The sequence below is a fragment of the Argentina anserina genome, chromosome 1 (genome assembly GCF_933775445.1).
Source record: "Argentina anserina chromosome 1, drPotAnse1.1, whole genome shotgun sequence".
NCBI lineage: Eukaryota > Viridiplantae > Streptophyta > Magnoliopsida > Rosales > Rosaceae > Argentina > Argentina anserina.
Genome location: NC_065872.1, coordinates 17839073 through 17866244, shown reverse-complemented (window position 1 = coordinate 17866244; position 27172 = coordinate 17839073). Strand labels below are relative to the sequence as shown.

Sequence of the window (27172 nt, the reverse complement as noted above, 5' to 3'; positions counted from 1 at the left end):
TCTTGAAGGATTTTTCCCATCTTCATGACAAGACTACCACAATGAAAAAGCTTGGCAAAGTTTCTCCCTTCGTTTTGACGCCTTTAAATATGGATGGTATATATATTCACTTTCAAGTTCGTTATCATGATTAAAGTGTAAATAATTTCAGTTGCAAAATAATAATGGCTCTGGAATTGTGAGATGTGAATAAATGAAAACAAAGGGAACTGGGGAAGGCTTCAGGTACATGCAACCAAAACTCGTGTATGTTCTTCATATTGAAAACTTTTATCGACTTGGGTTGCATCCAAATGATTTTGTCTAGCACAAGACTTTAGTATTGCTAGTAATGATTCAGGGAAAATTGTGAGGCATAGACAGAACCATTTGTCGATAAAGCTACGGACTTGTATCATTTTCAGTCTTTCAACCCTTCACCTAATAGTAGCTAGGTCCATATATTTGATTGTATGGTTACTCTAGGCTAACAAACTTGAAACTTGAAACTTGAATGGATCGAGTTGTAATTTCTATACATGAATCCATGTCCACGACTCGATCGATAACAATCTGAAGAGCCTGTAAATGAGTTGCTTTGAGGCGATTTTCTATTTGCCTTGTTAGGGTTTTCTCGCGATAACGAAGCAATCCACGGCTTTTGTTTTTTGACATTTAAGCAATCCACATGAAACAAATGAAGGATATTTCATATAGGAACTGATTTTGTGCACAAAGTTTAATTCACTTGTCCATCATGATTTAGTAATATGAGGCCATGAGGGTTTAACAATGCTCATTTTGTTCATCTTGTTTAATTTAATATACGACATACAACATAGTATGCTACTTCATATAGCCAGCACTTTCTTGAGACCTTTAATCATAGCACCGCCAATAGAATAGATTAAGATTGATCATCATTTCAATAGTTGATCGAAATGATGATTATAACTAGAACTCAATTTCCCTAACTTGGTTGAGTTCTATCAATAAATTAAGTAGCAGCCGTTGGACAATTAGAAGTTTAGAACCATTGTAATGCTAAACACGAACGAATCTTCACTCTATGAGCTTTACATAAAAAATTTTAAGCCACCAAATTAATCATCAGAAAATCACATTATGGAGTGGCTTTTAGATTCTGGTTCCATTACAAAATTCGGTAGTACGTATATAATCGTGTTATATGTAAACACTTAATGGACCAAAAGTTGCATGCGTCCTTAAGCTAACACACTAAAGCCAATAACAAGTTAACAACTCGGTCATCTATCTTGTTTAATTACGATCCCCATCTAGCACCAAAAACCATCAATTTGCATGATCATGACTTCTGAAAGCGATGCACACCACTCAACCAGGTAGCTAGGTTTGTCGGTTTGTTTTTGCGAGACTATCCTACGTTTTTTTTTTCAATTAAAGAACAAGTCAACCTGCTTCTTACCCAAAAAAAAAACACAATGAAGTGAATGAACAAAAGAACAAGGAGCTGTAAGAAATCATTGAGGCCTCTAGTAATTTCGAAACGAAGCTGCAAGAAGGGCAGACAAGTCGATCAACAATGAAACCCTCATCAATTAAAAAAAAAAACAATGAAACCCACATTAGTGGCTTCTTAGTGTGCAAGTTCGTCAGTTAGAACACCCCCTTTCTGATGCATGCACAGTAACGAAGATTGTGGACATGTAACAAGTTAACTCAGTACTGAAACTCTGTAAGTGAAATTTGCATTATAAAGAAAGTAGGAAGTGCTCTAGCAAAATCAAAACGAAAGATGTAGGTAAACCAAATTCTCAATCAGGTTATGTAATGCAGAAAAACTTTATGTGAGGGTTAGAGTACTTCAAGAGTATTTCTGAAGAGAAAATATGTAAGCTGCTTCTGTAATACCCATCCCAGCTTATGAACCTCAATCCATTATTACTTACATAGTTACATATAAAGCAGTTTGTTGACATGTTATATCAAGGTTGTAATTGTATGGTTGGTCTCCAAGGCCACAACATGTAATGAGGGGACTCTCAAACCTGGAAACTACACCAGTTGAGAAAATTTCCAACACTTGATCACAATGCAATGGTATTTAGTGATTGGAGCACACAAATCTAATCACAGGAAATCCTATTCATTCATTTGTATCAGTAGCAGGACATAACCCTTCAAGGCTTCAATAGTATTGTTAGTGCTGTTTACTTAGTGCTATTGTTAGTGTTATTGTTAGTGCTATCTTTTCTTAGTGCTTACGTAGTGCAGCAATTTCTTTTCTTAGTGCTATTGTTAGTGCTATCTTTTCTTAGCTAGTGCTTACTTAGTGTATTTTCTTTTATTAGTGCTGTTTGCTTTGCTAGTCTATATATAGTTGTTTCCATTGTAGCTACAAACATAATTCAGTTGTAAAAACTAGCAGTTCAATACATCATTCATATTCAAACTATTTCCTTGTGTTACCTTCTTCATGGTATCAGAGCAGTGATCCTCATAGGACCTGCTACTGTTTCTGATTTTCATTTCATATTCATTATCATTTCATCATGGCCGGAGGGGATAAGCTTGTAGGAAACTCTTCATCTGATTCCAAAGATGTCATTGACTCCAACACATCATCTCGTCTCACCTCCACCTTGCTCAATGAGTTCAATTACATTCAATGGGCCAATGCCATGACTTTGGCTATAGGAGGAAGGCAGAGGACAAATTACATTAATGAGGAAGCAAAGAAACCCATTACTTCCGATGTTGAGTATGATACTTGGCTTTCTCAAGATCAACTGGTCAGGTCATGGATCATCAACTCTATGGAACCAAGGCTGCAATCAATCTTTCAATACTCAGAAAGTGCTCTTGACATGTGGAATGCAATCAAGGGCATGTATGGAGATCTAAACAACAGTGCTAGAGTGTTCCAAATCAAGAGGGAGCTGGCTGATCTTCGACAAGGTAATCTAACATTCACTAAACATCTTGGCAAATTAACTGCAAAATGGAATGAGCTCGAGATCTACAGGCCCTTTACCACTGAGAGAGCTATACTTTTAAAGAGACAAGAGGAAGATAAAATATTTGAGCTTCTTGCTAGCCTTGGAGTTGAATATGAGGATATCAAGAGTCATCTTCTCATGTCACCAGAGCTGCCTACTCTTCTCAATGTGAGAACCACCATTCAAAGAGAAGAGACAAGAAGGAAGGTGATGACAAATGCTGAAGTTGCTGTTGTTGAAAGAGAGGAGAGGGCTGTTGATGTTAGAGCTTTTGCTAGCAACAACAGACCATATCGAGGCAGACGCCCAGATCTGAAATGCACACACTGTGAAAAGATTGGAATGACTAGAGTAGGTCATGTGAAGGAAACTTGCTGGATTCTTCATCCTGAGTTGAAGAACAAGTTTCATGAAAGCTCGAGGGGACAGTTTAGACCTGTATATACTCCTAAGGCTAATCAAGCAAGTTGCAGCTCTTCTAACTCACAAGATCTCAACAACTTCACTACAAATCCCATCAATCTCATCAATGAGTTTGCAGCTTTTATTCAACAGAGACAAGGCAACTGTGACAGTGAGGGGGCTACTGCCATGCTTGGCAAGTTTGCAGGCTATCTTGCTGATTCAAATATTGCAGGGCAAGAGGAGATTCCAGGTATCATTTGTGCAATTTCCACTGCCTTAGATTTGTGCAAGAATAATGACTTTTGGATTGTGGATTCTGGCGCATCAGATCATATGTCTAATGATGCATCCCATTTAGAAGATTTTCACACTTTCAAATCTCCATCACATGTGTCAGTTGCAAATGGAAAGAAAGTTCCAATCTTAGGAAAGGGTAGACTTAAGCTTTTCTCTAATCATAAGTACTCATATGTCATGATTGTTCCCTCATTCCCATTCAAACTACTCTCAGTTGGAAAAATCACTCATGCTCTTGATTGTCATGTTTTTTTCTCAACTAATAGTATTGTGTTTCAGGATCGTATTTCAAAACACAAGATTGGTGAAGGGTTTTTCCTAAATGGCCTTTACTACATTTCAGCTTCTTTAAGTTTTCATCAAAGTCTTGCTGCAGATACAAGCCTCATTCCTCTTCCAAATCTGTGGCACATGAGATTAGCTCACCCTTCCTCAAATGTCATGTCATTTATGTTTCCTAATTCTTATAAAATCACTCATGAATGTGAGACTTGTCATAAGTCTAAATCTACCAGATTGCCTTTTCCTAGTTCTAGTTCAAAAACATCTCGAGCTTTTGAGTTAGTTCACACGGATGTTTGGGGACCTGCAAGGGTAGAGTCTTTTGATGGCTATCGATTTTATATAACTTTTATCGATGATTTTACAAGAACTACGTTTTTGTATCTCTTAAAATCAAAGAGTGAAGTGTTTCAATCTTTCCAAGACTTTCATAATCTGGTCAAAACTCATTTTTCTTCAAATATTTGCATATTAAGATCCGACAATGGGACTGAATACACATCCAAAGTCATGCAAAATTACTTAAGTTCACAAGGCATTCTCCATCAAACAAGTTGTGTAGGTACACCTCAACAAAATGGTCTTTCAGAAAGAAAAAATCGAGATTTGTTGGAGAAGACTAGAGCTCTTATGCTTCATGCTCATGTTCCTAAGAAATATTGGTCTCAAGCAATTCACACAGCTACATATCTCATTAATCGACTTCCTAGTCGAGTTCTTAACTTCCAATCACCATTTGAGGTTCTCAAAGGAAGAAAAATAAACATTGATCATCTCAAAGTCTTTGGTTGTGTGTGTTATGTTCACACTCATGCCAAGAATCAAGACGAGCTAGATCCAAGAGCCATCAAGTGTGTTTTTCTTGGCTACTCCTCATCACAGAAGGGATACAAGTGTTATGATTCTCAATCAAGGAAGTTGTTTGTCTCCAGAGATGTGAGATTTGATGAAACACAACCATTCTTTCATGCTAAAGATAATGATCTTCAGGGGGAGCTATTTGAATCTGCAGCTCCTCAGCCAGTTATACCTAGTGAGGTTCATGTCCCTCACACTGTAGCTCCAAATGATGATCACTGCATTGATCAACCCTCTTCAGCTGTTCATGATGTTGATGAGGTCATCGAGGATGTTGTAGTTAATCAACCTGAAGATGTTGAACCTGATCCAGTTGCAGTCACTGAGCCTGACGTCGAGAACAATGTGGCAGATCCACCAGAAAGAAGGTATCCTAGTCGAACTAGGAAACCAAATGTGAGATTTGGTTTTGAAACTCCCACTTCTCTACATACTCTTGGTAATATTGCTACTCTAAACAATGTGTCAGCTCACCATTCAGTTTTTCTTAACAAGTTGTGTGACACCACTGAGCCTAGATCATTTGAAGAGGCCAATCAGTCACCAGTGTGGAGAAAGGCTATGCAAGATGAACTTCGAGCACTCCATGAAAATAATACTTGGAGCATTGTTCAATTGCCAAAAGGCCACAAGGTAGTTGGAGCCAGATGGATCTACAAAATCAAGTTTCATTCAGATGGCAGAATTGAGAGACACAAGGCAAGGTTAGTAGCTCGTGATTTTACTCAAACATTTGGAGTTGATTATAAGGAAACATTTGCACCAGTTGCTAAAATGAACACTGTTCGTGTATTGTTATCCGTGGCTGTCAATTCTGGTTGGTCCTTGTTTCAAATGGATGTTAATAATGCATTTTTGCATGGAGAATTAGAAGAAGATGTGTATATGCGCCTGCCTCCAGGGCATCATCAAGCAAATGAAGCTGGGGTTGTGTGCAAATTGCATAAGGCTATATATGGTCTTAAACAATCCCCAAGAGCTTGGTATTCTAAGCTCAGCTCTGTGCTTCTTGAATGTGGTTTTAGAAGGAGCATGGCTGATTCATCTATGTTTGTCAGAACTGGTACTTTTGGAAGACTCATTATTCTCGTCTATGTGGATGATTTAATTATCACTGGTGACAGTAATGAAGAAATTCAGTCTCTTAAAGGTACCTTGCATACCAAGTTTGTCATTAAAGATCTTGGTGCACTGAGATACTTTTTAGGAATTGAAATGGATCAATCACCCTTTGGCTTGTTTCTCAATCAAAGGAAATATATTGTTGAGCTACTAGAAGAAGCTAACATGAAGGCTAGCAGTTCAACTCCTACCCCTCTTCCAAGCAAATTTGATATTGAAGCATCAGGTGATCCTCTCCCTCACATCTCAGAATATCAAAGATTGCTTGGTAAACTCATATACCTCACAATTACACGACCAGATATTTCATATGCTGTTAGCTTGGTGAGTCAGTTCATGCATGCTCCTACATCTACACACATGCATTTGGTCAAATGAATTCTAAGGTATCTCAAGGGCACAGTGACTAAGGGAGTGTTTATGAAAAATAATGGTCATTTTGTCTTGGAAGGTTTTTCTGACTCTGATTGGGCAGGCAACACCCTTGATCGATAGTCTACGACTGGTTTTTGCACATTTGTAGGTGGAAACTTAGTCTACGACTGGTTTTTGCACATTTGTAGGGGCAATGGCCTCTACTGCATGTGAATTGATATGGCTGAAGGCTCTTCTTCAAGATATTGGTGTCAAGTGCAATAATCCTATCACTTTACACTGTGACAATCAAGCAGCAATGCACATAGCTGCGAACCCTGTCTTTCACGAACGTACCAAGCATATCGAAGTGGATTGTCATTTCATTCGAAATCAAGTCCAAAACAAAATTTGAACCACTTCGTTTGTGCGTTCTTCTGATCAACTAGCCGATGTGTTCACCAAAGTGTTGCCTACTGCTCAGTTCCATCGTCTATTGTTCAAGCTTGGTTCGAAAGATTCTCTCGATCCAGCTTGAGGGGGAGTATTGTTAGTGCTATCTACTTAGTGCTATTGTTTGTGTTATTGTTAGTACTATCTTTTCTTAGTGCTTACTTAATGCAGCAACTTCTTTTCTTAGTGCTATTGTTAGTGCTATCTTTTCTTAGCTAGTGCTTACTTAGTGTAGTTTCTTTTCTTAGTGTTGTTTGCTTTGCTAGTCTATATATAGTTGTTTCCATTGTAGCTATAAACATAATTCAGTTGTAAAAACTAGCAGTTCAATACATCATTCATATTCAAACTATTTCCTTGTGTTACTTTCTTCAAATAGTATATTGGTAACACCTTTTCCTTAGGTCAATATACGTTCGTAATTTGGTTTTACACAGTATTTGCAGCAGCAGGGATATGTGAATGACAATACAAAGCAGAAACAAGAAAATACCACATAAAAGCTCAACCAGCTCATTCCAACATACTACATATAAAGTGGTCACCTGACAGAGACAGCTTCTCTGCTTTTGTAACAGCATCTAGAGAGAGAGAGAGAGAGAGAGAGAGAGAGGACTGAAGCTTCAAGCCACCATAGAAATGAAGGAAGCTATTGGAACCATCAACAACTTCGTAGACTAATCCTTGCCCAGCTGTAACATTACATCAAAATAGAATGCATTATCTTGAGATTATAAATGAAGAAAAAGAGTGAAACTGCAAACGATATTGTAAGTGTGATCGACATGAAAGATACATAAACAAAACCAAAGGAAAAGTCACAACATATGGCCGATATGGGTGTTCAAACAATACTGTAAGTATGATGAAAATGAAAGATATATAAACCGATGCAAGTAAAAGTCACAACAGATGGATGTTCAAGAGGACTACAGTAGACTATGGAAAGAAATAACTAGAGCCAGTGTTCTTAAAATCTCTCTGGCGGCTGCCTACAGAATAGGCACTATGTGCGATCAACCACTTTGATTAATCAAAATCCGCCTAGGCGGACTCGGCGAGCTGTGGAAATGGAACAGGCTGGTTTTAAAAACTCATCGTATAATTTTAATTTGGATTATATACTTGAAAATGATTTTCTTTCTCTGTCAGTAATCATTGTATGCTGAAATTTTTTTCGCATGTTTTAAGCTCATGTATATTATTGTTGTGAAAAGACACGGAACCTATTTACTAAAGCAGACTTAGGAACAAGATAGCAATTTTACAAGAAGACAACCATGTACAGAAAATAAGCTTTTATCCTTCCAATTTATCATTTATATATTACTTACATGTTTTTGCACAATAAATTTGAAAATTAAATAATAATATAATCTGCCTGGACCCTCCCCACGCTCACCAACTACCGTGCAAATTTTAGAACATTGACTGAGGTTAAAAAGGAAAACATATGAGGAGGCAGTTTTAAAAATATAACTACCAATCTCAATTTTTGTTCAACATGGGGAAAGTTCGGCAAGTTGTTTCAACATCTGCTAATGAAAGTTATTTAAATTTTCACTATTTTAACTCTTCAATTGCTCATGCAAGAGGTTGATGAGTGGGACTCAGACTGTAAGTAAAGTCAAAAAGACACTTAAAGGAAAGCAAATTTAGAATTTCACTGCCTAACTCATAAGAGTTTATCTCAAGACCTCGATTTACGGACTCATTATCTGCCAAGATCTGGTCCTAATCCTATTTCTTTTGAAGTGTTTCAGGAGAAGCTTGTGCCTCTTTGTCATGAACCAAAATATAAAGAATGTTTACTGTAGCTTGAACGAAATAACACTCCGCTCAATTGACAAGAATTTAGTATCTGGCTTTGGTTCTTCTCACTTGATTAATAAGGTATTCACCTTCTCAATCCTTGAGGTTCCAATCTGTACCACAAGGACTTCTATTCCTCTAATCCATTCTTTCAAAACACTCAAACCCATGTCTTCTTACTTCACAGATAGCCAGGTAGCTAAAGAATGAGACTCAAACTTACAGGTTTAGTTACATGTATAAACCCAAAGCAGACTTTGATAGAGAAACTATAAAATCATATTTTAAGGAGAGAACTCATCACTCTTATTTATTTAAGTAAACCTTCAGAATGTTCTGTGAATATTTTAGAATGTGAATCAGATACCAAATTTCTGTTCTAAATACATACGCCATTCAAGTCAACATGCCAAACGAGTAATTCCTATTCCAATGGTCTTCACTAATCAACACCCAACTGCACTATTCTATAGTCCTAGTCTCCTAGAATTATATAACTGGTCGTACTCATAATTCATATCCCAACTCCTAAAACATAGAGTAACAGTAAATATAGAACAAACAATAATGTACCTTTTTAACATCAATTTGAAGCAGGTAAAGATCCACCTTGGTGTTAAGAAAAAAAAATCTTTAATGTTGATTGTACCTGAAATGAAAAACCGCCATCAAAACCCATCCATAAAAACCCTCTACTCTTTAAGTGAGAATTACAACAGATTGAGATGGGTAAAGACAGAAGAGACCTGACTGAGTCTGCTGAGATGAATGAAGCCAGAACTCTTGTCAAGCTCCCCACCAAAAGTGGACCCAGAGCTCTGCAGCTCTTGCCACTCCTCACCTAAGCTTATTCTGTACACATACCCTTCTTCCTTGAAAGCCTCACCCTCAGCCATTTCCAGAATCAGACTCAAATATGAAACATGAGACGACGACACAATCAACCAATGGTCTAAATATCGGTTATCGGCATCGTATCGGTTTTGTAAAATAAGGATATAACGGGGATATATCGGATTATATCGGATTTATCGTTTTTGTTAATTTTTAATTTAAATTTAATATATTTATAAACATATACTTCAAAATATACCAAATAATATTAACTACTAAGTACTAATTGAACAAAAATAGGTGCACAAAAGATAGATCGAGATATTGATTATGCATTCATCCATTATAAATTCTCTCATCATCAGAATCAAAGTCAAAATCATCTTCTCCATTATCTTCATCCTCATCTTTTGAGATAAAATCATCTTCATAAATCACATTCTATCTATTTGCGTTGAAATTCCTCAAAACGACATCGTCTCCTTTAAAAAAATCACCGAAAAAAAGTAACAAGAAAAAAAGTCACCAAAAAAAAAGTCAACGAAAAAAAATTATCGAAAAAAATCATCGAAAAAAAAGTCTCCGAAAAAAAAAAGTCCACGGAAAAAAAAAGTCCATAAAAAAAAGCCACCGAAAAAAAAGTCAAACGAAAAAAAATCCACCGATATATCGCATGTTTACCCGATATTTTGAGTTGACCGATATATTAAGGCGATATGACATTTATCCTATCGGTTTCTAAATATCACCGATATATCGCCGATATATCCCGATATTTAGAACACTGCAATCAACACTGCTTTACACTGAGCTACTTGGGCTTTTGAAATAATGGGCCTTTTAATTAAAGCCCAGCCCACATTTGGCGAGGCAGAATAGAAATGACTCCATGCGGCGGTTCAAAGCTTGAAAATCGCTTGGTTTGTGCAGCTCTACTGTGAAACATGGCCACCACAATGAAGATGAAACCAGGCGCGATTTGCAGCTTGAATTCTCATCTGAAGGAGCTTCCTCTTTTGGATTCGAGCTCGCTTCGTCCGAGCATCAGAGAATTTGGGTTCAATCGTCGTAATGTGAATCTAAAACAGTCCAGAAATGCGTCACTTGTTCCGGTCGTAAGAGCCCAGAGTTCCCCTGGTTCGTCTTTTCCCATTTCTTTTTTACCAGAAATATTTCTTGGATTTTGAATGTTTGAGTTAGATGTGATTTGGGTATCTCTGATTTTGAGTCTTGGAGGTTTTTATTTGCTTGTAGATTATTTCCCGGACTCCAAGTTTTACAAAGTTGAAGCGATTCTCAGGTGCAGAAACTACTCTTTATGTCTTGGTTCTGTTGATATGTTTTGGTTTGGATTCATGTTAACTCTGCATGTCTGGTTTGATGAGCTTTTTTGAGTTTGATTGTATCTGATTTCGTTTCAATTTTGTGGGACGAGATAGGCCCTGGAGAGTTCCTACGGTTTCTACGGTAAGTGCACTATGCTTTGTTACTTGGTATTCTAATTATCATATAGGACTATGAGGCTGTTCCTATCTACTTGCATTTGTTGGATACATACTCTCAGTCACTGGTAGGAATGTGTTATGAGTTGAAAACTCATAAAAACTGGAGATTGTTGGCTTTTTAGTGTTATCATTATAAGCTTACAGAAGGGCCTTCAAGTATAATAGTCTAGAACCTGAATTTGTATAATTGGGTGACATATGCCACACCAAATTGGTAGTCTAACTATAACTCCTGGCACGGGGTTATATATATGAGCCCCATATCCCTTCAGAATCTTTCAGTTATAAGACGCTTGATGACTTTGTCAAGGCATCATACCGCTACTTTTCTACTTATGTTTATGCTATTCTCACAGTTTTGAGTTCATTCCAGCCATGGGGCCTGCCATTCTGATGAGTTGTTTGTGGTGTGATCCTAGATGTTAATTGGTGAACAAAAGAAGTATACAACTTATATGATCAAGAGAAAATGAAGGTCTTATTCCTATCTGTGAGAACGATGTGTGATGAATTATTAGAAAGGAACATCGAACTATGATGTATTATAGTATTACGTACTGTTGTCCCACATTTTACTTATGATCTTGTCACAGTGAATATATCGAATACTTTCCGTAACGGCTTTAGGCAGTGCCTCTCAGCATACATGTTTCTCTGGTTGATTTTAATGTTATTTTTATAAGGCAACAGGACTCAGAACAAGTACTAATCTTTTAATTCTTCTACTCTTTGGTGAAACTCAAAGGCCCTACTTAAAATCGGTATCCGTGGAGTTACCATATCTGATGTGCGGGGATTTGGTGCTCAAGGTGGTTCTAAAGAGAGACAGGGTGGTAAGTTTTCGTCTTGAGCACGGATCTTTCTATCTTCATTTCATTGAGAAGTATACATGTTCCCTTCCCATTGTATCTGTCGGTGCTTTTCTCTCTCTCGTTTTATGTTTTGTCAAATCAATTTATAGTCGTTTTCTATCACATTTTAAGGTTCTGAATTTGATGAAGACAACTATATTGCTAAAGTTAAAATGGAGATTGTAGTGAGCAAAGACCAGGTATGAATAGGCTGAATGATATTTTAGTCACAAATGTGATCATCTTGAAATTCATTGTTAACATCAGTGACAGAACCTTGCCTGACATTATTTCTTAGGTCGAAGCAGTAGTTAGCAAGATAATTGAGGAAGCAAGGACTGGAGAAATTGGTGATGGGAAGATCTTCTGTAAGTCTCTAGACTTCTTTATAATTCTAAAGTCAGTTTTTTTACATGGCCAATTTGCAATGTGAGATAATTAAAGTCAAGGATGAATTTATCATATCTTCAGTAACTGTTACTTAAAATGATCAGTACTTGGTTCATTACGCTTACAATCATTTGTTTTATGTTTGAAGTGTCATACACTGAACATGAACTATTTGTAAATCATATAGATGGCTTGCATTCCATATAGTTTTTGCTATCTGACATGCTGTTCATTAAAGAATGTCTGTCTACATACCATAGTCACTGAAATATTCTGAACAGTTACATAATCCTCAATCAGATATCCGAGATTAATTACATCGTGAATAGTTGAGATACTTTACTTGTCTAAGTTCAAACAGTAGTGTTAGTTAAAAGTCAGGTTGGTACCGGAAGTTGTGATTTGGACAAGGCTGTTCATTTTTTTACATCCATATTTTGTATTCCTGTGCTTCTTGTAAAACCTAAGACCCATGGAACTTGTCATTCTTTTCCTTCATCTCTCAAACATCTTGGCGGGTGCAAAAAATTTTTTATAGTGAAACTTCTGAAAAATTCAATATCTTGTGCAGTGGTGCCGGTGGCAGATGTAATTAGAGTTCGCACTGGTAATGTTTTACGCCTCTGGATGTTAGCTTTCAGATGACATAAGTGGCCATTTAAATTTTAATTGCTATTAATAACTTTCATAAAATTTCTTTGGTGTCTGTAATTTTTCAGGAGAGCGCGGAGAGAAGGCTGAGAAAATGACAGGAGGGCTATCAGACATAACTTCTGTCTCTGCTGCATGAACCGTTGGGTTAACCTGAGTAATCGCATTTGACCATCTACTTTTCCCTTGTATATCAAAGATTACCAATTGCTTTTTTTTTTCTGTGTAATGTGGTTTGAAGTGAAAAATAAGGTGTAAAACTAGTCATGTAGCTTCTCTATCCGAAAAAAGAAAAATCATTGGAATATAATCCCAGTAGTTATGTTTCAATAATACAACGCTTGTCTGTAAGCCTGTATGTATCAATCAAGAAGGGGATTGCGATTATCATCATCCCCATTGTGAACTTTGGCCTCTATCTCACTATAGACCTGGAACTCAAAAAGACGCAATGATAGTTGGTCCAGATCACCATGTCTTTCTTTCTCAGTTCTTAAAAATTCGACATAAGGATGTGGACTTGAATATGCTGAATGAGGAAGCGGGTGAATAGGCGGAACTTGATACTATGTAACTTTCACGCACAATGTAGGAGGTGAGGTGTCTATTGGTATCATTAGTGCGGTGATGTAGTCCTTGAGGTTGTGTACGTAAGGATCAAGAGGTGCAACCAGCATTGCCATCAGAATCACCAGGAGAAATTCCTGACCAAGAACACCAGTACTGTATTTACTCAGATCGTAAACAACAATGCCAAAAGAGGTGAGGATTCATCCTATGCTTCGACTTAATGCGATTGGCCAATTCTACTTGTACTAGGAAAGACAGTGTTCGTGTTAATATAGTCTAAAAGACAAACACATTTTGGTATTCGAGATCAAACTAGAAAAAGGTACCATTATAGAAGTTCGGATATGAATTCTTGTGGAACCAGGAGGAACTTATATGGTTACTTGACAAAAATGAAGATAATAAATGGAGTTATTTGAACAATGAATTGCAAAAGGAAAATTTTGTATGACATTATGGAGATAAATTCCAATGATTATGTTCCAGACATACGGGATCTTCTGTCAATAATGTTATCATGCAGGAGATGGATTCAAATTGTCCCAGTGGTCTCTTTTTACCCACATCATATGGCGCATTGTCATATACAAAATGATATTTGTAATGTTTTCGTGATTGACTAATATGAAAAAAAAATTAATTAATTCACATCGTTTTATATATTTTGATGGCGAGTAACCTCATAAAAAGTCGAGTGACCAATCACAATATCACTCTTCCAGATTGCAAACCACTATTTTAATTTAAATCCCTTATCCCTACTTTTTATTTTTATTTTGAGGGGATCACTTATCCTACTCAACTTGTCATGGATGCTCATTTATTTGGAGAAACCCAATCGCGCATTCATTTTCATAATAAGGTGGCACCCGCCATCACCAGAGCTAAATGTGTACTATAAAATTTACGTCCTTAATGACCTATTAGTGTTTAACAACGTTTTCAGTATATGATAAAGAACCGTACTACATGATCTACTTTACCGTTTGTCACGCATTTCAAATAAAAATACCTCCATTTAAATTATGATTTATGATGAAGAACCGTACTACATGATCTACTTCACTGCTTATTCCGATCATAACAGTAGTCGAGCAGAGCACCAGTCCCAAACTCCCCAAAATTATTGCTGAATATTTAGTGTGTATGCTGCGCGTCGCTTTGAGGCAAACACCGAATCAACGACATTAACCAACTGCTCAAAAAAATGTTTTAATAATAATTTGTTTTTTAACCTCTGTATCTCTAGTTGTCTATAAATACAGAGATGCTCACAAAGGCGTACATATCGGTGTTGAAGGACAGCTCCTCCTCTCTTCTCTCTTCTTCTTCACCACCCCAACAGCGGTAGATCTCTCCCCTTTCAAATTGCCCTCAGGTAATTCCCCCCTCAGATCCGCACCGCAATTCAATTTACTTCGTCTCCATTTCACATTTTGTTCTCATGTTTCTCTTCGATCTCGATCCGATCTCCTTCGAAATGATTGGCGCGGTGATCTGACTCCTTTTGTGTTCTGTTCTGTGTGTTGGGTTTTGTGGGATCTTTTTTTTCTAGGTGGAAACAACAAAATGGGGCTGTCTTTCACGAAGCTGTTCAGTCGTTTGTTTGCGAAGAAGGAGATGAGGATTCTGATGGTGGGTCTCGATGCGGCTGGTAAGACCACCATTCTCTACAAGCTCAAGCTCGGCGAGATCGTCACCACTATTCCCACCATTGGTAACCAACTACTTACATTCCCTCTTGATCACCTGCTCCATTGCGCTACTTTTATGTTTTTCGGATTTTGATTGTTTTTTTTTTGGTTAGGTTTCAATGTGGAGACTGTGGAGTATAAGAACATCAGCTTCACTGTCTGGGATGTTGGGGGTCAGGACAAGGTAATGGACATTGTCACTACCTTTCGTATATTGCTCTAGATTTAAGTTGTTCGAGGCGAATTTCTTTAATTTTTTAGTGTTACATGAATGTTATCTGATGAATAATTTTTTTTGAAGAAACTAGAAGTTCTAGGTTGCTAGGAGGCATAGAGCCACCAAGAGGGCTACCTTAATTACTAGAGACAAGACATGAGATACTAGGCCGTTTATCTGAGAGGCTGGTTGAAGGGATAGTGATAGTTGCCCCCTTAAACCAAGAAATAAAGTCTGAATTTGTGATGATCCAGATTCCTCCACGATAAAATCCACGTCTACTTTGAGAACTGCGTAACCACTTAGAACCTGACTTTATGTTAGGGTAATTCTACATTGGTGGGAGACCAAGATTGTACAAGGAATTAATTTTTATTATTATGGTATGTCTCTTTCTTATGGACTGCTGTGTTTGTTTTCTTGTATTTTTGTTTTATTGAAGTATGGTTTGCATACTTAATTCATGATGTTTAATCAAATATTTGTTCCTACAGAATTTGTTTTCTGTTAATTTCAATAAATTCAATGGCCAGTACGCCTGTTAGGGTATCATTACAGCTGAAAAAATAAATTGCTGATGATTGCTCTATTGGCTTTTCAGATCCGACCTTTGTGGAGGCACTACTTTCAAAACACACAAGGACTCATCTTTGTGGTTGACAGCAACGATCGTGACCGTGTAGTTGAAGCTAGGGATGAACTGCACAGAATGTTGAATGAAGTACTCATACACTTTTCATTATGTGCTTGTTAAAGAGTGGGACAATATATAGCCTACTGAGAACTTGTTCATCTAATCCATATGGCTGCACTTTTGTGTCATTTTCAGGATGAGTTGACGGAAGCTGTTCTGCTTGTATTTGCTAACAAGCAAGATCTTCCAAATGCCATGAATGCTGCTGAAATAACTGATAAGCTCGGCCTTCACTCCCTCCGTCAACGCCACTGGTAAATATTATAACACATTCTCTCCATCTCCTGCTGTCTTTCGCATAAACAATTCCCTTGTATAACTACGTAAATTATTTACTGCAGGTATATCCAGAGCACATGTGCTACTTCTGGTGAAGGACTGTATGAGGGACTCGATTGGCTCTCAAATAACATCGCAAACAAGGTGGGATTATAGTCGAAACATAAGACTAAGTTTATTTTTCAATATGAATTACTTATTTGTAATTGGGATTTTTCTTTTGTTCCTTTTGTTATTGCAGGCATAGATGGCTCAACTCGAATTTTGTGTTTCAAATGTGATGTATCAAGAAGTTGAAGATTGATCCTTGGTTCAGCATTTGCTACTGTCCGAACTACCTGTTTATCATTTGTCTTTTCTTTTGCATACTCTCTCCCTCTCTCACCTGTAGTTTAACAATAATTCATAGATTCTTGTTATTTTCTCCTTGTATTAATTTGATAGCATTGATATTACTGACTTGTTCTGCAAGGAGTTGGCCATCATTCACATATTTGTCTAAGAACCCTACAGTTTCGTTGACACGGTCCATGAAATTCATGTTCAACTATTATTGGATGTAAATCCAAAGATTGAAAATAAAATAATTTAATTTTAAAAAAAATCTCCTTACTTTTGAATTTACATCCAATGGTAGTTGAGCATGATTTTTATGGTCAGTTATTGACTGTGTGAACAAGACTGAAGAACCATATCATTCCTCAATCTCGGGATCTGGTCTTGACCGAAGACCATTTCCCACTGTTAATGTGAATGTCTTCTGAATGGACCCAAATCAACATTTAACAAAGCTCGAAACTGGTTTGTCGTTATGTACCATAATCTATGAATGATGATCGTTAATTCGTTATAACCTTGTCAATTGCCAAAGTGATCGCTGTAAACAGAATCACAATTGTAGTTATTGCTTGAGATTGTTGATACTTATGAATTTTGATATATTCATTTTTGACCAATTTATGGCCTTGCCAAACTAGCGCAAAATTGAAGTTTCAAAGCTGGTTGAATGTCTTACAATATCATTCTACGTGTATTTCTTTTAAGTAAAATTGTCAAAATACACCATAAATTTAACCATAATTGTCAGTTTGCACTCCGAACTTACAACTGAGTCAATTTATTTCCTAATTTTGATAAAAATTTTCGATTTGCATCCCTTCTGTTAATTTGAACTGTTTCCGTCTAATTTTGCGTTACATGTCATGTACATGAGGGGTAATTGACATTACAACAGTAAAAATCCGTTCAATGTTTCTCATTGTAGCAGTCTTTCTTTCTGAGCGAGAAATAAATTGTAGCAATCTTCACTATTCAATGAAGCGGAATTCTCTACTTTCTTGTGCATAAGAAGTTTGTTATAGAATGCATCCACCAATTTTTTTTACCATAGGCTGTGGTGGACAAATTCAAATCTATTGGTAAAGCTACAACTATAACAAGACCATTTCCATTACCAGCAGCTGGCTCTAACATTGAAATGTTGAATTCATATGTATGATTTCTCTGCCTTCAGTTGAACAGGAAATGCTAAATATCTCCTGGTGCCACACCTACATGTGTATTCGTGGACGAGCTGCTTCACCTTGGCAAATTTTCATCTACGATATAAACAGTTATTCTTCAGGTAATGAAGTGGAGGTTGATGCCTCTATTTCTATATTTCTGCTTAATCGAACTATCGAAGACGGCAGGTTGAATCCATAGTATTACTCTATAATGCTCAAGTTTGTTTCCCTACTTCAGAGTTTGTAAGTTTTCATTTAGTTTTTTTTTCAAATAAAGGGCTTGCACGACTACTCTCAGTCCTTAATTGATGAAACTGTCAATAATTCATGTTTCATGCATGCTTTATTTTCATTAAAGGTAGATGTACTTTGAGAGTTTGAGTTATGGAAGACGTTATTATATCGTTCGCTGCATTGCATAATTCCATAATAGATAACCTCCCTCTAAATTTTAAAATAAAACCTTCTAGCTTAGCATGCAATCCACCTTATCTCCCACTCTTTGTTTTTGACAACTTCTTTTCACAACATATGAAATACTGATATTAATTAATGAATAAAATACTTGTCACTCATCACACTCTTACAAACTCAACAATTTACTCCTTCAAGTGTCAATTTCAACTGATCACTCCTTATACTTCCTAAATTCGAGCAATCTGCTCCTTCCGTCATCACTACATCCGTCATCACTCCATCCAATTTGGGTGTTAAGTTTGCCTAGTCAGCAAACTGAGTCAAAACTCAAAAATAAAATTTAAGGAGTTAGAAAACTACATTGTTCTGTTAAGAATTTCGAACTACCTTCTTCTTTGAAGTTCTAGAAGACATCTTAAAGGTCATTCTAGAGCTGAAATCACCTAAAATGATTTTTTTTATAAAATTAGTTATGATTTTTCAAAGTTACAAGTTTGCAAATCTTAAATTTTGTTTCTGTTTTCGGACTTGGTTTTCTTCTATATGAAAACTATACTTTTTTGTTAGGAATTTCAAATTATTTTCTTCATAAAATTGTAGTATACATCTTAAAGGTCATTCTAGATCTCGAATCTCTTAAAATAATTTTTATAGAATTAGTTATGATTTTTCAAAGTCACATTTCTGCAAATCTTAAATTCTGACACAATTTTCTTCTATTCGAAAACTGTACTTTTATGTTAGGAATTTTAAATTATTTTCTTCATATAATTTGTAGTAGACATATTAAAGGTCATTCTAGAGCTTGAATTTCCTAAAAATAATTTTTATAGAATTAATTATAATTTTCCAAATTTACATGTCTTAAATTCTGTTTATGAGTTTCTGACTATGCTATCTAATAAATGTACCTTTACATTAGGAATTTCAAATTGGTTGTAGTAGACATTTTAAAGGTCATTCTAGAGCTAGAATCTCCTAAAATTATTTTTATAGAATAAGTTATGATTTATCAATGTTACATGTTTGCAAATCTTAAATTATGACTCAGTTTTCTTCTATATGAAAAATTGTACTTTTATGTTACTAATTTCAAATTATTTTCTTCATAAAAGTTGTAGTAGACATATTAAATGTCATTTTAGAATGGAATCTCCTAAAAACTTAATTTTTATAGAATTAGTTATGATTTTTTTTCAAAGTTACATGTCTGCAAATCTTAAATTTTGTTTCTAAATTTTTGACTCTGTTTGCTGACTAGGCAAACTGAACACCCAAATTAGATAGAGAGATTATGAAATTACAAAATTGCTTGAATTTGGAAAGTACAAGGAGTGATTAGTTGAAATTGGAACTTAAGGATAAACGGTCGAGTTTATGAAAGTGTGAGGAGTAACCAATATTTTGTTCTTAATTAATTGACTAGTAATACTAGAGAATTTATACAAATAGTTTGCATTTGCATAATGCTAGAGAATCATCATACTCGGATCCTCTCCTAAGGATCCTCTCTTAATATTAACTCATAAGACAATCTTAACCATCCAATTTCAATAGATGGCCAGGATGTCTTTTATTTTGAGATCTCATATATTATGTCTCCTCTCCAAATTTTCGTTGAGATGCTCTTCTCATCTGTTCTTATCTATACCAAATGTGAGTTCTCTGAAAAGTGACACATCTCATTCCCCATTAACTCCATCTCCACCTCTACCTCCACCTCGAAGATAGTCCCAGTCTCCCTTCCAGATTTACACACTCCTCCATCTCCATTTCTCACCTCCACCTTTATTCCTTCACTCATATTGGTCCCAAAAGCTCAAATGAAATCAAAATATGTTGTACCAGGCTAGAAATTAAAAAAACACATATTATCTTCATCAGACTCCGATTGGAATTATTTAGATTGACATAAACTTTTAAGTTCTAATGACTCAAACAAAATTACTGAGCGATTTTACTAATAGCACTCTATCCCAAACACCAAAAGTCCAAACCAATAAATACCCAGAAACTCACCAGTGAATTAAAGCTTTTGAGCACGAAAGAGAATGAAACAAACGAATTTGAAGTGGTTTCAAATGTGGGGAAGAAGCCGGCGTTGAACTTGTTTTTCATTAATTCGTGCTTTAGTTTGAGGTTTGATCTTAATTTTGCAGCTTGAGCACTCTTCACGAATTCCATTGCCGAGGAGAGGAGAGATAGAGAAAGAGAGAGATTCGCGAGGACGAGAATTTGAGGAGATAAACCAGAACTTTAAGTGATATAGTATAAGAGAAATCCTGGCCACAAACTAAGAATGAATGGTTCAGATGCATTCATTAGGCAATATTAGGCAACTTCTCGTTAGGAGAGGATCTCAGTCCGTAGTAGCAATGGAGAAGAAGAGGGTGGAAAGACCCATTACCAATTTCGTTGGCAATGAAATAAGAAAATCATCTTCTGCATAACGTGATGTCAGGATCCCCAGAAATATCACTACTGAAGTTGTTGAGACAAAGAGTGATATAGCATTGGAAACTATAAAGACTGTAAACATCTTTCGATCTTTAAACACAGGCATGCCTGTATCTCCATTAGTTCCACCCGGAACGGTGAATGCTGAAGCAAACATCATAGTAACTATCAAAGCCCCTACAACTGTAGATGAAGTGGCTATCTCTTTCATTTGCCTTTCTCCATCCTCAACTATTTCCTTGTGGTTTTTAGTAAACAATTCGCGTGCTGTCATACGATCTTGATAATTTTGCATTTCATGCACCTTAGGCGGTACAATACTCTCCGCTTCCGAGGTATACAAATGAATTAGAATCATTTATTCACTTCAGTAATTCCAGTTTTTCAAAGAGTAATTAGACTTTCTCTTTATATATAGATCCTACATAGTAATTGACACCTCACATCTCCATATATAATCATACACAATTGTTGTCCCAGAATCATGTACCTATAAAGTTAGCATCAAACTTTGTGTTATACGTATAGAGTTATATATAGACCATATAAATGAGAATATGATCGAAATGCACGTTTACCTTGAACCATTGTAGTTCTCTCTGCACTTGCAATGCAGCACCTTGAATCCGATTAAGATGTGCAATTGCAACTGGTGATAAAGATCCTGCTGAATGTAGTATAGTGTTGCCTAACTTGTCACCTCCATTTACAATATACTGTTCTCTGGCATTTCTAGGAATTGATCCAGATAGAAGGCAATATATTTCGTCTTGACGACACTCGATGGAATAGTGAAGCAGTTGTTTTCCCTTTCCATCCGTGAGCATATATACTAAGAAATTTGCATCACACATCTTCCTGACAAACTCCACATTCCCACACTCTATTGCTTGAAGCATTGCGTTCTGGACAAGACCCCCTTGCATTTGTTCAAGAGGTAAACGTCTTATAGATTGGAACATGAATTGTAAAATTTCCAGAGTTCGAATATGGACCAACTTAATTTGGCTAATGTGGTTGACTCCTACGTTGACGTAAGTTGGACAGAACTAAGAATTGGTTTACTTTCAAACATAACTTGAAAAGAATAAGAAAAGTTTAGTGATTTTATAGATTGCCTAAAATTTCTAGGAGACTGGTCATGAGTGCTTGGAAGCGACCCATAACTACATTAGAATGCAAAAACAAAGACATATTGGCAAAATGGAGGATGAAATTGATGGAAAAAGAATCTTTAAAACGTATGAGTGATAACGGGTTCCTTCGAAACATACATGAGTGAATTATGAGATTTCTCTTATTCTCTTGACAAACGTATGTGTTTACAACATTTACAGTAATTCACTGCCATCAGAAGAGGTTGCACTTGTATGCCTATCAACAAAAGTGTGTGTTCACAGATTGCATCGTAGATTAGAATATATATATATATATATATATATATATATATATTAAATAAAACTTCTCATGTCAACGCTAATATATATATATATATATATAGAAGTTTTTAGCTACGGACATCTGCACGGTGTGAATTTACTGTTTCCGGTTCAAAAAAACAGTTGAAATTGAGCCAAACGGAAGAAAGTCTTCCGTTAGTGGATAGTTACGCCTAGGATTATTATTTTGTTACCTGCATGGAATAAGCTCTCATTTAGCTCTCTCCTCCATCAAGTCTGCAACTATTGAATCCCGATCCAGAATGGAACTCATCCACAATCGATGTCGAAGGCAGTAAGTCCACATAAATGGCGCTGCAAGAATCTTACCCAGTTTGTTGAAATTATAAGATATCGGAGAGCTTGAAAGGCACGAATTAGTCCTAAAAATGGCTGTTGGATTGTAGTTTTGATTGGCCAGTCTGTCTCTGCGGGTCAAACTGGGTTAATTTTGCTTTTACCAAGTGGAGATAAATCTGAGGAATCCCCCGACACCCAAACTCCCATCAACCCAAATTTCTTCCCTCTACCAAGCCTATGAGATTTTGGCGAAAGGGCGTTCGCTCCCTTTGGCGAGATGATCGAACCAGGGGGGTGGTGGCGTGGAGGCGACATGCACCGCTTTGGCCGTGCTCCCTATCGAGGACGCCGTATTCGTAACCGGAAGAGCTGGGAATCTCGGCTAGGATGAGGAATAAGTTGAGGTAGGGATTGGCGGAGGGTGGTGTTAGTGGTTATGCCGGTACCATGGTGGCGAAGATGATGTTGGATGATTAGTTCCAACAAAAAGGCGACGGCTGCGGTTGCGGGAGGAAGAGTGGGGAAGGGTTTGTGGGTACATGGTGGGGTGAGGTCTGGATCCTTTGGCTTAAGGTTAGTGCTTGTTTCTATAATATGATGGATTCATGTTGGTTAGCAATCAGAATTTGGCTTTCTGAATATCTTTATTAGACTTATTTGCTTATTGATATGGGTTTGCTTGCCTTTTTTCAGCTTTAGACTTATTTACTTATTTGGCTTCATGATGATTGATGATAATATAGCAATTGCAATCGGGATCACGTTTGTTTTTTGTATCATATGTTTGTTCGATTCATGTTAAATACCGACTGTGGGCTCTAGTGTTGATTATGCCATAGATTTGTGTTAGAGAAACATTAAATTGGGAAGAACAATTTTGTAAAACATGTTGTAAAACTTATGCCAGAAACATGTTTTCTAGAACATGTTATAAGACTCGTGCTGAATGATTTGGGAAGTTGGTGGATTGATGTCGTATTGCATTTAAGTTGGAAAGAAACGCGTCTTGCCTTGAATCATTTGATACAATTGCAGATTTCGATAAATATTTTTCAAAGACAGCCTAAAAAAATCCAGACTTTACAAACTGAAAGAGCAAAACAAAGTGAGATAGTTTTGTCTTTGAAATGTGGGTATTGAGCAAAAGCTCCTCCTTTTTCTTCATCCATGATGGTGGCTAATTCACTCAACCTTCATTGAAGCAGACAAAACTTATTGGGAAAGCTTTTTAGCAGGGACAAATTTGGTCTTTGAATCAATCAGGTACATGGGTTTTAATTTCTTGCTATTGGGTTTGATCTGCTGCAATTGATTCTGGGTTTATCTGATTTTGATTTTTTGGATATTGTGTCAGATTAGGGTTTAACTTCATGTCTTTGTGTTTGTGCATTGTGTCTGAGATCCCTGAATATAAAGTTGAAGGTCAGTTATTGCAGTTAAAGATTCAACTGGTTTATGACTATTATTTGGTCAAGAAAATTTCTGTCAATCCAAGTGAGAAGAAAGAATAGTAAAGAATTTAATTTTTAATAGAAGTTATATGCGTTTATAGTGCTCTTAATGTAAAAACAGTGATTTGACTGCCAAATGCACTATTTCTTGTGGTCCATTTGCTCTGATATTTTGTTTTTTATTCCTATAGGATAATGGATTCTTATCACTAGTTTAATTTGTTTCTAGGCTTGCCATCTGTTATGCTTTTTGTCGAAGGAGCTATTGGGAGATTTTGAGGCATATGCAGAGATTTTCATTCCAGTATGTTGATATTATCTTACCAATAATAATCCTGATCTGGTCACCAAATAGGAAGGAAAAAAAATTAAAACCGTCAAGTGAAAACGTGGTACTCTAATTTTATCATATGTAACCAGGTCCTTTTCAAGGTGGTTGTGATAACTGTACTTGTAATTGCAGAGTCTGCAGATAACTGCATAAAAACGGTAATTTCAATTCTATTGACCCTTTTCCTGCTACCTTTACCTCTCTCTCTTTTCTTTTTTCTCTTTTTTGTTTTACATAATATTCATTTATGAAAAGTATCTTTCTGCTTTCCAGATGTTACGTAACTGTAAAGTTGCTCGGGTGCTTCCTCGTATTGCTGATTGTGCTAAGAATGACCGTAATGCAATACTTCGAGCAAGGTATATATATGACTCCAGTTTATATGTGTCCGCTTGTCAGACTTTTTTTCTATTTGAGTCACTAATATGTCTTGTATTATATGTGCTGTGACTATGCACTGTTGATATTAGAGTATTGGGCTGATGAACCTAAAATACAGAGATCAGCAGATTTATATGAAGATCGAATAAGATGTTGTGTTGCAGATGCAATGAGCGAGGTATTCATATCAAAAATCCATATATTGTATTTTCTGACTGAGATGGAATGGTTAAATGTTATAGATTTCATATGTGAACCTTCCTGTGTATAAATTGACAGGTCCGTTCAACTGCAAGAATGTGCTATAGAATGTTTTCAAAAACTTGGCCAGAGCGTTCCTGACGATTATTTTCACTCTTTGACCCTGTTATTCAAAGGGTATGTGCTCTTAATCTTAAGGATGACGTGATTCTATCTTACAGTCAGGTTCTTATTTTTATGTTAAAAAAAATTTGCACCAGTTAATCAATGAAGAGGATGGGGGGATACATAGGCGACATGCTTCTCCTTCTGTTTGTGATAGGGGTACACCCGTCTCATTCACTCCCCAGCCATCTGCATCTTCAAATCTACATGGATATGGAACTTCTGCTATTGTCGCAATGGATAAAAGTTCAAGTTTATCCTCTGGGGCTTCTTTCTCTTCAGGACTTCATCTTTGACAAGTGAAGTCAGTTGCTAAAGGTACTGAGCGTAGTCTGGAAAGTGTGTTGCATGCAAGCAAACAGAAGGTCAGTGCAATTGAAAGCATGCTTAGAGGTCTGGAGTTGTCCAGACATAATTCTTCTACTCTCCGGTTATCTAGTCTGGATCTAGGTACCTTATATCTTGCTTTCTTTTTTATTTTTCACCTTGATTTAACTTATTGATTTTTAGTATGCCAACCCATTAGATAATCTATGTATGTAAATTGTTAAATTCTGGTTCGTTTGTGAGCGGCTAAATTGTTCTTTTTTTTTTTGCCCCTAGTGCAGGAGTTGACCCTCCATCATCTCGTGACCCACCATTTTCTGCTGCTGTCTCAGCTTCTAATCATCTTTAAAACTCTCTAATTACAGATTCAACTACTATCAAAGGTAGTAACCGCAATGGTGGCCTGGTTTTGTCTGATATCATCACGCAAATTCAAGCTTCCAAAGATTCTGCTAAATCATCATATCGCAGTCATTTGTCAGCTGAAACACTGCCAACGGTTTCATCCTACACCATGAAGAGGGCTTCTGAGAGAATCCACGAAAGGGGTTTTATTGAAGAGAATAATGAATGCAGGGAGGCTCGGTGAACTCTGAATCATCAAGCTGACATGCATTATTTGGACTCATCTCACAGGGATGGAAACTTTAGGGATTCACATAATAATCATATTCCCAATTTTCAAAGGCCCCTCTTAAGAAAGAATGTGACAGGAAGAATGTCTGCAAGCAGGAGGAGAAGTTTTGATGATAGCCAGCTCTCACAGGAGATGGCAAATTATGTAGAAGGTCCAGCATCACTAAATGATGCTCTGAGTGAAGGGCTGAGTCCTTCAGACTGGTCAGCTAGGGTTGCTGCATTTAATTATCTTTGGTCTTTGTTGAAGCAAGGCCAAAAAGGAATTCAAGAAGTGATTCAGAATTTTGAGAAAGTAATGTAGTTGTTTTTCCAACACTTGGATGATCCGCACCATAAAGTTGCACAAGCAGCACTTTTAACACTTGCAGATGTTATTCCTTCTTGCCGTAAGCCCTTTGAAAGTTACATGGAAAGGATCCTACCTCATGTTTTCTCACGGTTAATTGACCCAAAGGAGGTAGTTAGGCAGCCTTGCTCAACAACTTTGGTCATTGTTGGCAAGACTTACAGTGTAGATTCCCTCTTACCAGCTTTGCTCCGTTCACTAGATGAACAGCGATCGCCAAAGGCTAAATTAGCTGTTATTGAGTTTTCTATTGGTTCATTTAACAAGCATTCAGTCACTGAATTTCAGTGAATTCTGAAGGCTCTGGTAATAGTGGGATTCTAAAATTATGGCTTTCAAAGTTAGCTCCGTTGGTCCATGATAAAAACACTAAATTGAAGGAGGCGGATATTACATGCATAATCTCTGTATACTCCCACTTTGATCCAACATCGGTGTTGAATTTTACTCACAGATGACGTGTATATTTTCAAACGTGAGAGAAGAAGACCAGTTTCCTTCATGGTACGGTTTCGGATGTGACAACCACAAATTTGGGTTTGAACCATTCATTATTGGGATTTGCGGACGACAAGGCCCACATGGCTTTTAATTACGTGGACGATGTCCTTGTACGAAACGTGTACTGACAACTTGTTCTTCTCTGTCCCTTTGAGAAAGGAGTTACCCACCAGCTCGTATTCTCAATCAAGACCAAAAACAGCTATTTGTCATTCCCTCAGCGCCGACGCTGTGCGAAATTAAGTCATAGATGAAAAATAAAAAATTATTAATAAAAATAAATATTTTATTATTAAATAAATAAAATTTAAGACACTCACATTTATAATGGAATTTAATTTATCATTTATATATCAAATTTATGATCTCAAGAGTCAAATATCAAATTATATATATAAAAATAGAAAAAACAATACATTTGATTAAGATTTAAGCCCACAAAATTTGGTAATTGTAATAGTTATTAAATTCTTTTAATAAATAA

The 27172-nt window shown here is 36.5% G+C and overlaps 3 protein-coding genes and 1 pseudogene across 3 annotated transcripts; 3 read left to right on the top strand and 1 right to left on the bottom strand.

The window, feature by feature from the left end:
• The first annotated feature begins 10302 nt into the window (after window positions 1–10302).
• On the top strand, window positions 10303–13162 carry LOC126796011 (nitrogen regulatory protein P-II homolog). Its single transcript, XM_050522756.1, has 8 exons — window positions 10303–10514; window positions 10632–10677; window positions 10817–10844; window positions 11628–11715; window positions 11866–11933; window positions 12032–12101; window positions 12695–12730; window positions 12843–13162. Exons 1-8 carry the CDS (start codon window positions 10322–10324, stop codon window positions 12911–12913), a joined length of 600 nt encoding a protein of 199 aa, XP_050378713.1. The 5' UTR covers window positions 10303–10321; the 3' UTR covers window positions 12914–13162.
• A 1426-nt stretch (window positions 13163–14588) lies between these two features.
• Window positions 14589–16687, top strand: LOC126796020 (ADP-ribosylation factor 2-like). Its single transcript, XM_050522770.1, has 7 exons — window positions 14589–14722; window positions 14900–15061; window positions 15152–15222; window positions 15857–15976; window positions 16085–16203; window positions 16291–16372; window positions 16470–16687. The coding sequence occupies exons 2-7, from the start codon at window positions 14914–14916 to the stop codon at window positions 16473–16475; spliced, it is 546 nt and encodes a 181-aa protein (XP_050378727.1). The 5' UTR covers window positions 14589–14722; window positions 14900–14913; the 3' UTR covers window positions 16476–16687.
• A 3822-nt stretch (window positions 16688–20509) lies between these two features.
• LOC126803171 (ankyrin repeat-containing protein ITN1-like) lies at window positions 20510–21627 on the bottom strand. Its single transcript, XM_050530939.1, has 2 exons — window positions 21180–21627; window positions 20510–20929 (listed from the first exon to the last, which is right to left on the bottom strand). Exons 1-2 carry the CDS (start codon window positions 21567–21569, stop codon window positions 20510–20512), a joined length of 810 nt encoding a protein of 269 aa, XP_050386896.1. The 5' UTR covers window positions 21570–21627.
• A 702-nt stretch (window positions 21628–22329) lies between these two features.
• On the top strand, window positions 22330–26862 carry LOC126803162 (CLIP-associated protein-like; annotated as a pseudogene).
• The last annotated feature ends 310 nt before the right edge of the window (window positions 26863–27172 follow it).

What these genes read in the sequence shown, in the direction of transcription:
- LOC126796011 (XM_050522756.1), top strand. Translation starts at nt 10,322, where the DNA reads ATGGCCACCACAATGAAGATGAAACCAGGCGCGATTTGCAGCTTGAAT. An exon ending in AAGAGCCCAGAGTTCCCCTG is followed by an intron (nt 10,515 to 10,631) that starts GTTCGTCTTTTC and finishes ATTTGCTTGTAG; the next exon opens with ATTATTTCCCGGACTCCAAG. An exon ending in TGGTGATGGGAAGATCTTCT is followed by an intron (nt 12,102 to 12,694) that starts GTAAGTCTCTAG and finishes TATCTTGTGCAG; the next exon opens with TGGTGCCGGTGGCAGATGTA.
- LOC126796020 (XM_050522770.1), top strand. Translation starts at nt 14,914, where the DNA reads ATGGGGCTGTCTTTCACGAAGCTGTTCAGTCGTTTGTTTGCGAAGAAG. An exon ending in ATGTTGGGGGTCAGGACAAG is followed by an intron (nt 15,223 to 15,856) that starts GTAATGGACATT and finishes TTGGCTTTTCAG; the next exon opens with ATCCGACCTTTGTGGAGGCA. An exon ending in TGCACAGAATGTTGAATGAA is followed by an intron (nt 15,977 to 16,084) that starts GTACTCATACAC and finishes TGTCATTTTCAG; the next exon opens with GATGAGTTGACGGAAGCTGT.
- LOC126803171 (XM_050530939.1), bottom strand. Translation starts at nt 21,569, where the DNA reads ATGTTCCAATCTATAAGACGTTTACCTCTTGAACAAATGCAAGGGGGT. An exon ending in TACAATGGTTCAAGGTAAAC is followed by an intron (nt 20,930 to 21,179) that starts GTGCATTTCGAT and finishes TCGGAAGCGGAG; the next exon opens with AGTATTGTACCGCCTAAGGT.